Below are 12,314 nucleotides of genomic sequence, written 5' to 3'. Positions count from 1 at the left end.
ATTTTATTCTGAAGCAGTTTAATTAAGTTTCTCTTGGCAGTGCTGTTGTTTTGTTTGTGTGTGTTTGGAGGACATTTTTTTCCCCTGAAGCATGGAAATTAGTTTTGTATGCGTTGAGATTTAAAACAAGTGAGTTAAGAGCTTGTTGGAATAGTCAGAAGGAAATTTCCACCAAGGGAGACTAAGGAAAGATTGGGTCAGTGTCGATGGCTCCTAAAGCTAAAGGTGGGGAGGAGACTGGGTTTCTGGCCACAGTTGCTGCGTGTTTGGAGGTGATGGTCCTAAGAGGAAGAGCTCCCAAAGAATGCAGACTGGTTACTGTCCTAAGTAAGTAATCTGATGGCTTGGGGCTTTCTTTTGGTTTGTTTGTTTTGTGTTTTCTTGTTGTTAGCTTTTCAATTTTTCAGTTACTTATTTGTTATTTTGCATATCTTTTGTCTGCATGTATGTTTGTGCACTCCATGCATATGTGGTACCTGCAGGAGCCAGAAGAGGGTGTCTGATGGATCTCCCCGAGCTGGAGTTACTGACAGTTGTGAGCTGAGATGTGGGAGCTGGGGGTTGAATCTGGATTAAGAGCAGCCAGGGCTCTTAATCAGAGCCATGTCTCTAGCCCCTGTTGCTATTTTTGAGGAAGGGGGGTTGTAAGTTGTAAATGTCTCAACTCTGAGGGGAAAGGTTTCCCCAGTGTTGCAGTTCTGAAGGGAAAATCCTGGCGTTTGTGAACCACGGGATACCACAAAGTCACACAGCACAACGAACCTTTACACAAGAGATTTATTGGGAAAGACACTAGGAGGTGGCCGCCTCTGCTCCGGTGAGAAACAGAAATAACTGAGCAGGAAGCAGACTTCATACAGATTTCTTGGGCAGGAAGAGCTTTCCAGGGTGCTCTGATCTTGGGCCTTTTTTTTCCCCTGTTGAGCAGGGCCTGGCCATTTTTTTGCCCTGAGGGGCTGGGTTAGTTGTTTCCTGTAGAGAAGTCTGGAAGGAAGACCTTACAGTAATTCACAACATTCTGGTTAGAAAGGAGTAAAACATGCATTTAAAGCTTATGAACTGTGTATTTCTATGAGTTTTCCACCTTAAATTTTTGGATCAAAATTGAATACAGGTAAATGAAACTTTCAAAAAATTAAAAATGCAGATGAGAGGGAATTCTGTAATTAATATTTATCACTTATTTAGTTTGATTACTTTTATAGATTGTCTAATTAAATCATTTCAGTAATCTTATGGAGAACTAATGCTGTTTTCAACTCATTAAACTTAATACCTACATAGACTGTATGAAACCTGAAGTTTCATAGTACTGATGAAAGTGGAATCTGATTACAGTTTATTACAGCAGATTTTATAAATATTTATTTATTTATTATGTATACAATATTCTGTCTGTGTGTATGCCAGAAGGCCAGAAGAGGGCACCAGACCCCATTACAGATGGTTGTGAGCCATTATGTGGTTGCAGGGAATTGAACTCAGGACCTTTGGAAGAGCAGGCAATGCTCTTCACCTCTGAGCCATCTCTCCAGCCCTTACAGCAGATTTTAAAACAAAAATGACAAAATAGTTAAACTCTTTGTAGTGAATTGTCTGTGTTTATATTATTTTTTCCTTTTAGGTTCACAATATTCTTGCAGAAATGGTGATGGGGGGAATGGTATTGGAGACCAACATGAATGAGATTGTTACACAAATTGATGCACAAAATAAACTGGAGAAATCTGAGGTAAGGCTGGAAAATGCTTTAGTTAGTGAAGGTTCTGAGCATGCCCCAGAGCTCATGCCTGACTCTGCAGCCTTCACTGTGTGTCCTTCAGCAGAACCTTTAGGTACACCTGGAGTACCCTTCAGTTTCAGAGTGAGCACATTTTATGTCAGAATGTCCCAAGACTGCCAACCTCCAAAAAGCTTATGTATTCTTTTAACCACAGTGGGCGTGTGCCTTCAAATACTATTTTAAACTATTTCTGGAGGGAGGAAGAGGAGAGGAAGTAGAATTCTTGAGGAAGTCGTGTTTTGTAATAGGTGTTTAGTCAGTCTGCACATTGAGAAAAATAGATTCAGTACTTTATTCTTTTTTAGGCCCTTCCCAAAGCTAAATAACAAGTTAGTTGTATATTTTATTCATTAATGCATACATTGTACTGTATTCTATGATGGAAACCTGTTACTTGTGGCTAACTGAACAGGATGAGTAAGAACATTTACACTTCCGTGCTGCGGGACCCTCCTTTAGAGTTTTAGTTGCTCTTCTCAAGAACTGGGCTGCAGGTGAGCGGCAGGTGCTGTGCCTGGCCCACTCAAGTTCACATTATCTTGGGATGTTGCTTCTGATACAAGTGAGAAAGATGAGCAGTCTTGATAACGTACTCAGCATTTCCCTTATTTAAAGACTCTCTTTTGTTTATTTTTTTGAGACAGAGTCTCACTGCGTTTCCCTGGCTGGCCTGGCGCTCACAGAGATTCACCTGTGTCTTTCTCGTGGGCACTGGGATCTCAAGGCATGTTTACCATGCCCAGCCTTTAAGGATTATTCTTGCATTTTATAACTCAGATTGAAAAACAAAACAAAACAAAAAGAATTATTAGTGGAAGTTCAAACGCATATTGCTGTAAAAAGAGTGGGATTACTGTTACTAAATAAATTTATAACAGGTGAGTTCCAAAAATATGATATTTGGTTGGTGATATTTGAAGTTCAGTTTGATACAGTTTTATGCTCATTTTAATTGAAGGATACACAGGGTTTGAATGAGAAACAGATGAAGCTCCTTATAAAACCACTTTCCTGTATTTTAAAGTAAAAGTAGCCTTCCAGGTCTCCTTCTCTCAATCTGCCATGCCTGTTGGCTTTCCAAAGGGGAGACTTTAGTGGTGCAGAGTGTGAAGTCAGGACTCGGAACTGTATCGTGCATGTTCTGCCGCCTCTTTGTGCATTACTGAGTTTTGAAAGCAGAAAATATGCAACAGACAATTTTGTTTTAGGTCAAGGAAAAGAACAGTTTTATTTAGTATATTTATTTGTAATATTATTTAGTACAGTAAAAAAACTATTAAAATATTGGCTTGAAATGTATGCAAATTGTTCAACATTGCTTCAAAAAACTGCGAAAGTAGTTTTAAAGTAGGGTTTAAATGCAAGGACACGGTTACAGTGCCTCACTGATTGCTCTAAAGTGAAGGGTTAATTTGTAAACTCTGTAATAATCTCTAATCATACACTGGTCATGTGACTGGTTTGTTTCATATTGTAGGGACTCATCTCCTGTTAGTGGCAGTCCCTCCTTTTCCTCTTTTTTCTTTCTTTTTTGTTTCCTGTTTACTTTTGTTCTATATAGTGTTTTATATATAGTCATCAATAAGAAGTACATTTTGCATATTTGGTTTTTCAGTAGACTATATTAATAAGACAGTTTTTTTTTAAGCTTTGGAGAGTGGCAAGATACAGAATTCACATTTTTTGATGGGAATGCTGTGGTTTTATAAAATTGCTATGCAGAGATTTTTTTTTTACGGCATGATCTTATTTAAAAAGTTTAGAATATTGGTGCTTGTTTATAATGGTTATCCACTGGCTGTGTTCTAATAAGTATACTCAGCTGTTATCTGCTGCCAAATTATTTTTTTTCTGCATGTGTACTTTGCAAGAATGTATATTTTAATCAGATAAGGAATAAGCCACCAAATTATGTTATCATGTGTTTCTTTACATTTGACATTTTATTTATTGAAATTATATTAAAATTATATTGACTTCATGCAAGTTGTCATTAACTATATTTTTCAATGTTTGGAAGACCACACAGTAAAATTCAAGTTTTCATATGCTTTAATTTTTTAAGTTAACTTCATGTATTTAGACCTAACCAGCCAGGTGGCTCTACTGATGAATTTAAAATTATTTAGAGAGTAAAGTATTAATTGTTAGTAAATTTCAATTATAACACAAAAATAACAAGGAAGACTTAAATAAAATTCAGATTCGTAAAAAGAACTGATCATATTTTAAAAATATGAACTATTTTAGGATTATCTTCTAGCTTTTGAAAATCATCCTGAATATAATTAAGATATGGCTTTTAAAATATTAATTTATTAATTTATTTAGGTTATCTGTCAGAAATCAAATATAGGGACTTAAAGGTAGTCCATTTCCAGTTTAATTCCCAGCCTCCAGACAAGTAGGACAGGTCTGCCTGGTCCCAAGGAGAAAGGCAAAGGCACGACGATGTGTTTCACCTGTGTGGTGTGAGAGAAAAGATGGTTTATTTTCTTTGGGGGATTTTGGGAGAGACGGGTTTAAGATGGGATATTGGTGGGGACTGGGGAAATTTGAGAGGCACTGAGCAATCTGCCAGGGAATAAAAGGAATTCTGGGGGTGGTAGAGGGGTGGGGTGGGAGACTTGTTGGAATTATGTATTCTGGTTATTCTTAAGGTGGATAAATGGGTCTGGATTTAGTTACTACTTTTTAAGTCAGTCCTCCTTTTTTCCTGAACATCCTGATCTTTCTAGCTCTTTCCATTCTTCTCTCTTACAGACCTTTATCTTTCAGTCTCCCAGACAGGACAGGTAGACAAGGTATTGCTGACTTTGAGAAAACGTACTTAACAAAGGGAAAGCAAAATGATGTCGAAGGCAATTATTTTTTAGGCCAGACTCAAAAATTCTTTGTGTTGATGAACCCATATAGTCCCTGTAGCCTATTTTCCATTCTAGTTTATCCTTGTAGTTTCTTCATCTTTTATTGGATGTAGTGTATTTTACTAGTATATCATTGGCGTCATGTTTGTTCTGTTTTGTCTGCCTGCATTGTAAAAGGAAATTTTAAATTGTTTGTTTGTTTGCTTTTTTTGTAAAAACATGGTCATTTAATTGAAAACTTCCATTTGTAGAAATAACAATTTACTTTATATGTAAAGTTAATTTTTAGCATCCCCTAGAACCAATCTCAGTTAATTCTGGCAGTATATATAGATATGCCTGTATTTTTTTTAAATTCTACATTAATTTCCTAATATAAAATTACCTACTGGGTTTTGGAAGCTATGAATTTGAAAACCAAAAGCCAAACCTTGTGTTTTCTGTATGAAGTGGGAAGCAGTGAATGTGTAGAGTTATGACTGCTAAATAGAGTCCTTTCCTCCAAAAATGGTTTTCAGTTCCAAAGTCTTAACAGAACAGTGGCCAACAAAAAGACCAAATTTTAAAAAGATGAACGAAGTGCTCGAAAAATAAATATATACCAAAATCCAGACATTGAAATGCATTATTATGTCTTATAAAACTAATTTTTCTTGTTTATGCTATACATGTAAAAACCTCCACACTCACCCCACACTCTAAAACACACACATACAAACACCTTTGATTGTTCTTGTTTCACACCATAAATTAACAGTGAATTACTGTTTAAAAAGTTTTATAATGCTGATGATAAGCAATCTTTTTTGAACAAAACCATGTTAGGAAAAAACTAAGATGGTTATAAATTTCCAATTGAAAATTTCTGAATCAAAATAATTTCCTGAGCCCTACGGTAGATAAGATGCTCTCCAAGCTGACAGCCATTGCCTGCCCTGAAGAACTCGAACGCCTTCCTGAGAGCCCAGCAATCACAGTGTTTTAATCTGCAGGGTCTGAGAAGTCGTGATGCACAGTAATAGAGTTATAATACTTACAATTTATGTCTTATTCTGAAACTAGGGGCTATTTTCATGAAGCTCAGAAACAACTTTCAGTCCCTGTATCTAAGTATTATTTTCTGGTATGGAAAATATGTGACCTCATTCACTTTATTGATTGATATCACCAGCAATTTCTATATTCTAATAATTACTTGTATTAAACTATTTTCTAACAAAAGAGGCAATAACCACTTAGATCTTTTAACTTCTATCCCTACAACTGTAATTGAGTTTAAAGAGAATTAGATATCTGGCTGGGTGGTGATGGCACATGCCTTTAATCCCAGCACTTGGGAAGCAGAGACAGGCCAATCTCTGTGAGTTTGAGGCCAACCTGGTCTACAAGAGCTAGTTCCAGGACAGACTCCAAAGCTACAGAGAAACCCTGTCTCAAAAAACCAAAAAAAGGAAAAGAAAATTAGGTATCTGTTTCAAAAGAGTAGAGAATAGGAAAAGTGGCCCTAAGATACAGATGTGGGAAGGCCAACACATGAGTCAATACCTTGATAGGGACATTTGTATTTTTACAAAATTACCATGCGGACCTTTGAGGTCACGTGTTATTGTCAAAACTACCTATAATCAACCCCTAAAGGTTATTAGTCTGCTGTATTTATTTCACTCAGGCAAATCCTGTGTCAGATATTAAAACTGTGGGGCCAGAAGTTTAGCACACACCTTAGTCCTAGCACTTGGGAGGCAGAAGCAGGTGGAGTTCAGGACAAGCCTGCTCTAAATAGAGAATCCCTGGCCAGCCAGGGCTACTTAGTGAGATCCTGTCTCACCAAGAGAGTAAGAACAAAGAGAAGTTAAAACTGAAACTAAAGATGATATATAAGTTAATTTTTTTTTAGGGTTGAAAAGTTTTGAACATTGAGAATTTGCTAAAATTGTTTATAAAATACTATAGGTCTGACTCAGTAGTTGTCATCAGTTGCTAATGTGCTTGTAGTTGTGATGTTAAGCACTGCCTCCAAAACAAGAAACAAGCCTGTTTTGTCTGGCTTGTTTGTGTAGGGTTTTTTGTTGTTGTTGTTGTTTTTTTTTTTTTTTTTGAGACACAGTCTGGCTGCATGGCTCAGGCTGGCTTTTAACTGAGTTCTGGAACTACAGGTGTGTGCCATTGTGCCCTGCAAGGACAAGGCTATACAAATTCCCAAATTAAAAATTAAACTGCCTCCATTAAGAAATTAAAAGATTTGGGATTTTCTGTTTTACTGAAAAACATTAACTTAAAACATGTCATTATTTTGTTAATGATTTTGAGTCTGAAACCATTTAGTACCATGTTTGTTAATGTTGGTCTTATTTGATTTGGCTCTTAGATCAAAGTTATGAATGTTCACATAGCAGTTTCCAGAAGGAAGGGTGAAGAAAGACTTTAGTTTGTATAGATTATTCCAACTACCATCTTATAATGCTATATTTCAAGCTTGAAGAAAATATTTTAAGATGGTAGTATGGTATTTTATACATTGTGAAATAATAAGTACATAATTTTCCCAAGAAAATTGATAACTGGATGAAGGAAAGGAAATTTTCAGGCTCTTTCAAATATATTTTAGCAATGCTGCTTTTTTTCAGTTTTGCTTGCACATATTTTGTTTATTTTTGGGTCTGGCAATTTAAAAACAAAACCAAAAACGAATCATATCCATCCATTACTATCTTTGTGATTCAGGTGCTTGAAATTTCCAAGAGTATGTCTGTACAAGTCTCTATCTGTTTGGCCTCATTTTGGTATACCTGCAGACTTCATTTTGTTTTCTTTCTCTTAATTCTGTTAATTTATTTAATCTCATGGGAGAGAAAACATGACCATCCTTTTCTCTACGGTACTTCATTCTGTCATCCAGTTCACACTCTTAGCTGCTTTGGATCCATATATTTGTTTCTGTTAGTGCAGTGGCCGCTGCTCAGCCGCCATGGCGGTGCGCTAGTGTAACAGATGGAAACAAGTTATTTCTCTAGTAGAACTTCAGTCTTCGTATTTTTGCTTTGTGCCCACTATGCAATCTTAAACCTTTACGAGCTATACTGTACTGCCAAGAATAGCTTATTTTTCCATTTTAAAATTTTATATATATGTTACTAAAAACTGAGGTAAAATTTATTTCTGTAAATGTTGCTGTTGGAAAAAGTTGTTAGTAAAAGTTATCCATATACTTTGGGTACATCTTTCCAAAAGAAAAAAAAAATCTTCACTAAGATGAAAATTACTTTCACCTGTGTCAGAAAACTGATTTCCTGATGGGAAATTGCCTTTTCCATATTTTACTTTTTAGCAAAAAAAGTTTCAGACTTGACAGTCATGGACGTCTGAAAATGAAATTTATTTTCTGTTTTGATGTTATATGAGTAACAGTCCTTCTGTTTAAATCATAGTTTATATTAAAACATCTATAGCTCATGCCAGCTTTGTGTAGTGACCAGTAGTCCCATTTTTCTTCATACATTCTGCAGAATCTGTGCTCCTTAAATATTGGCTTAATTAAAATTAAAACATACATTTCATTGTTTACTACCACTTACTTTCCTGATATACATACTACACAAAAGCATTGAACATGCTTGAGAAATAATTTGATTCTCTAATTCATCTGCGTGTTCTAAATAACCCCCATCCTCTGCATGTACAGCTTGCTGCATATGTTTAGAAGAGATGTAGATGGTTGTACTTAGAAACTTCTGGTTTTGCACAGTAAGAATATGGCACGTAAATGCCATTGCGATCATTTTCTGTTGTGCCTTTATATATTTTCATGAGCAGCTAAGAGTTGACAACATCTTTGCTCACAGAAATGGTTTAGTGAATGACAGGATGGTTTTCTTTTCCTTTGCCTGAGCTTAGTTAGCTGTACACCTGGTATTACAGAAAACAAGGCTTCATGGTAGATAATACTGAAAAAATAGATTTCCTGTTTATAAAGGTAAAATATAAAACCAATAAAATAAGACATGTATTTTTTACAATAATAAAATCTTTTAATAATTTATATCCTTAAAAATATTTGCATTAAAATGCTTTCCTGTCAACTTTTCATTTGTAATCCTTAATGTAAATTCCATGGCTAAAATAGTAATGAATTGACCTTGGAATTTGAAATTTTACCAAGTCCTCCTTTGCCTGGAAAAGTTATGATAGTTCCAGATCTCTACAACTTTAAAATAATTTCTGTTCCCTTGCATCCAACATACTTTTGGGAAAAGAAAATTTACAGGGTAGTAAATTCCTTTGAACTGGAATCTTCTTTGCTCCTGAGTCATTCCAAATTTTGATAGCTAGGACTTTTACTTGAAACTATCAAATTAAAGATCCTTTTGAATATGATATATTTTCAGCTCTATTATTCTGAAGTTATGACACTCAGTTTTATCTTTAACACCTTTGGTGGGTGGGAAAGAAGTAGGGTACACGATAAACTTCCTTGTTTCAGGTAGGTACAAATGAAGAAGTCAGTCAAACTTTTAATTTTATATCAAAAACAGCCTCCATTAAATTATGGAAATTGAATTCTCCCACTCTGTCTGGACTTGGACATAGAGCTTTCATCCATTATCACCATATCATTGCCTGTGTAGACCATCTCTAGTAGTCATACAGTTTAACGAATTTCTCTATTTCCAACCCTAAATTGATAATCCGTGGCTTTTATTTTATTGCTTAACAATGTTTGTATCCTTTATTCAGCACATAGTTTACACTGGCCTATTTTGTATCAGTCAAGATTTATCTCAGGTAACAACAGCTTTATTATTACTATTATTTTAATTAAAAGAGGTAGGATTACAGAAGAAAAATGTAAATTATGAAAAGGGACTTTAAAACTATTGCTTCTAATTTCATGGATATTGTCTTTTCATATATGTAATTGAGCAAAGGGGAAGTGTTTGTTTTGTGTAAAACAGTGCCACTTAACTCAGATGGATTTGTTGGCTTTGCTTTTTATATAGTCTGAATTTTTAAAGACAGTGAAATCTTATTGGTGTATGTTAAATCTTGACAGTGAAGCCTATTTAACTCAAAAAATATATACATGTAGTTTTCTCTCATTTTAAATCATAGTTTCTAACAAATTATCTGACAAATTATACAGGTTCCTTCTAGAGGAATCCAAGTATATGCATTAGTGATAAGTGAAATTTAAACTTCATTTCTTTATATAGACTATTCTTTCTCTAAGTTTGTGTGGTTGAAACTCAGCATACGTTGTTGAGTCTAATCAGAGGACAAAGCATGCTTACTCATTTGATTCCCACTAATGGCTTGCTCCATGCAGTTTCAGTCTTAGGAAGAATTATTCTTTTTGGATTAAGGCTTCCCTAAAGATGTAATATTTTTTTAATGTTTTAGACCTTTCTTAGAAACTTTGGAAAAGCCCCAACAGTAATAAGACCAATTTCATTGTTTTAAAATGTAAGGATTTAGCCCTGAATGAAGAAGCTAAATAATTACTATTACTTTTGTATATAAACATATATTATTTCCATTTTAAAATAAAAACAAACCTATCATGTTTGTTTCAAAAGATGTTTAATAAGGAAATTAATCTAAATCATTCCTCAAAACTGATGTCTGTTAAATTGTAGCTAAAATTTAGCTTTTATTTGAACACTGTGTGGTATCTGGGTAGCACACATAACTTGTACTTAAATCTTTCTTTACATTGTTATTGCATGTATTCATTGTATTTTCTAATGTGTCAGCTGTTTTCTCTTTATAGATTAGTATTTCAAAGTAACCATCTCATACTGATTCAAACTGCCATCTGGTCTCTAAGCTTGTTATGTGAAAACCTTTTACCATTGTCCTCCATTGCTGAGTTTGTTTGTAAAGAGCTACACCTGAGTTGTACATTTTCTTTTTCTTTTATTTGCTTCTGTATACAGGCTGGCTTAGCAGGAGCTCCAGCCCGTGCTGTATCAGCTGTAAAGAATATGAATCTTCCTGAGATCCCAAGAAATATTAACATTGGTGACATCAGTATAAAAGTGCCAAACCTGCCCTCTTTTAAATAAAATATTAAAAAGGCCACTCCCAGGTAAATCCAGAGGGAAAGTCATCTAAGTTTACCATGCAGTTGTTTACCAAAAATAGAGGAGAGGAGTCTTAACTTTGCTCTTGGATTTAAGTCAAGGTACTGTATAGAAGCTGCATAAAATCAGTATGGAAGTTCAATGTTGCTTTTCTTGCTCAGTGATTTTAAAGAAATTGAGTGGTTCCAGTGTGATTATTTTTTCTTTTCTAAATTGCATTCCTATGCCCACATAAAGGCATGCCTCTATATATTGGCTATTACAGTATTTCGAAAAGTGAGATGTTTCTTTAATTATGTACAACCCAAAATGTTGATGTTTTGTATGGATCACAAGTGCAGCATTCTCTAATTCTTTCTGCTGTTTGTCACAATTGTTATTTAAAGAACCAAGTATGTATTGCATGAAAACATGACCTTTTCCTTAGTTTAAATAAACTCCAAGGTAGCTGGACTTCTAAAGTACCTTTCTGTTTTGCTTGGTATCTACTTTAGCAATAATTTTTTTTACAACCTTCTGACTCAACAAAGTAAATAAAAGTATATTTTACCACTGTTAAACACCTGTCAGTGTTGACTTTTTCAATTCACACTCATGTTTTTATTCCTCAGAAGCTCACTGAGTCGTTGGGAAGCTGCCGTGGCACAGACTGAGGACTGTATCTCAGCGTGTTTGTTCTGTGCGATGAGGCTTGCAGTGCGAGAGGACATTATCTTTTTCAAAAATGTTAAAGAACTGTTTTGTTTTCCTATAAATAGCTTTGCCTTAAGCTCTTTGCCTCCCATTCTTGCCCAGATGATGCCCAATGATGTCAGCTGGCACCTGTTGGTGAGGATTCCAGTTCCTGCTGTAAAATTACAGCCGAAGGAACTGCTGGGTCCTGATTGGTTGGTTTTGCCTTTTAACTTCTGGCATGTGTTCTGATGTTTGGCCCATTGGCCCGTATCGTCTCCTGTGGTCTTACCTTGAGAACGGAGGGTTTCTTTTCAAGTTAGACCATGGTTTTCTATACAGTTGTTTTTCCCAGACATGTTTTTTTTTTTGAAGCACTTCTACAGATTTGTTTTACATATGAATTTTACTCTAAGAACGCCGTAAAAAAAATCACTTTAATTTCTTTCAAGCTTTGTCTGCTTTATTTCTCCACTTTAAGCAAAGAGACAAAACCATAGCCTGTTATTCTTAGGGGTGTTTTTTTCTTATACTGAAGCATATTTCTCTCTCTGTGGATTCCTAGTATGGAATCATACTGAGAAAAAGAAAATTGAACCTTTAGTTTTTAAAATTACCACCAGCTTTGAGATAGTAAAAAAAAAAGACTTAGGGGAAAGTCATACAAGTGGAAATTTGTGGGATAAGCATGGTCAGGAAGAAAAATTGCAGAGCCCACATCCAGGAGTGTGCTTCAGATATTGAGAAACTGCAGGAGACGGCAGTGGAGCGAGTTACTTAATGCTCCTGCTGTTGGTCTTGTAGATGTTTCTCCGTGCCTGGCTTACTGTGAGGCATAGTCAGTCAAGTGAAACGTTTAGATGTTTCAGAGTAAAACAAGGAAGAAATTTTCTTTTGAACATAGATTATTCA

General features: G+C 35.2%; 1 protein-coding gene across 4 annotated transcripts in view; it reads left to right on the top strand.

The window, feature by feature from the left end:
• Positions 1-11,290, top strand: part of Ap3s1 (adaptor related protein complex 3 subunit sigma 1) — a 45,363-nt gene extending 34,073 nt beyond the window's left edge. Inside the window, exons 5-8 of one of the 4 annotated variants that reach the window (XR_012910292.1) lie at positions 1,625-1,732; positions 4,547-4,587; positions 9,385-9,432; positions 10,584-10,700. Coding sequence is in view for 3 of the 4 variants with exons in the window: in XM_075968705.1 (XP_075824820.1) it covers positions 1,625-1,732; positions 9,385-9,432; positions 10,584-10,712 (285 nt within the window). In the remaining variant the exon portion in view is untranslated. Of the gene's footprint in view, positions 1-1,624; positions 1,733-4,546; positions 4,588-9,384; positions 9,433-10,583 lie in introns of all 4 variants that reach the window. The other 3 variants (XM_075968705.1, XM_075968703.1, XM_075968702.1) reach the window with 3 other exon arrangements.
• Positions 11,291-12,314: the final 1,024 nt, after the last annotated feature.

This window comes from Microtus pennsylvanicus, chromosome 4, assembly GCF_037038515.1.
Source record: "Microtus pennsylvanicus isolate mMicPen1 chromosome 4, mMicPen1.hap1, whole genome shotgun sequence".
NCBI classification, from domain to species: Eukaryota; Metazoa; Chordata; class Mammalia; order Rodentia; family Cricetidae; genus Microtus; species Microtus pennsylvanicus.
This window is presented reverse-complemented; position numbering and strand designations above follow the sequence as displayed.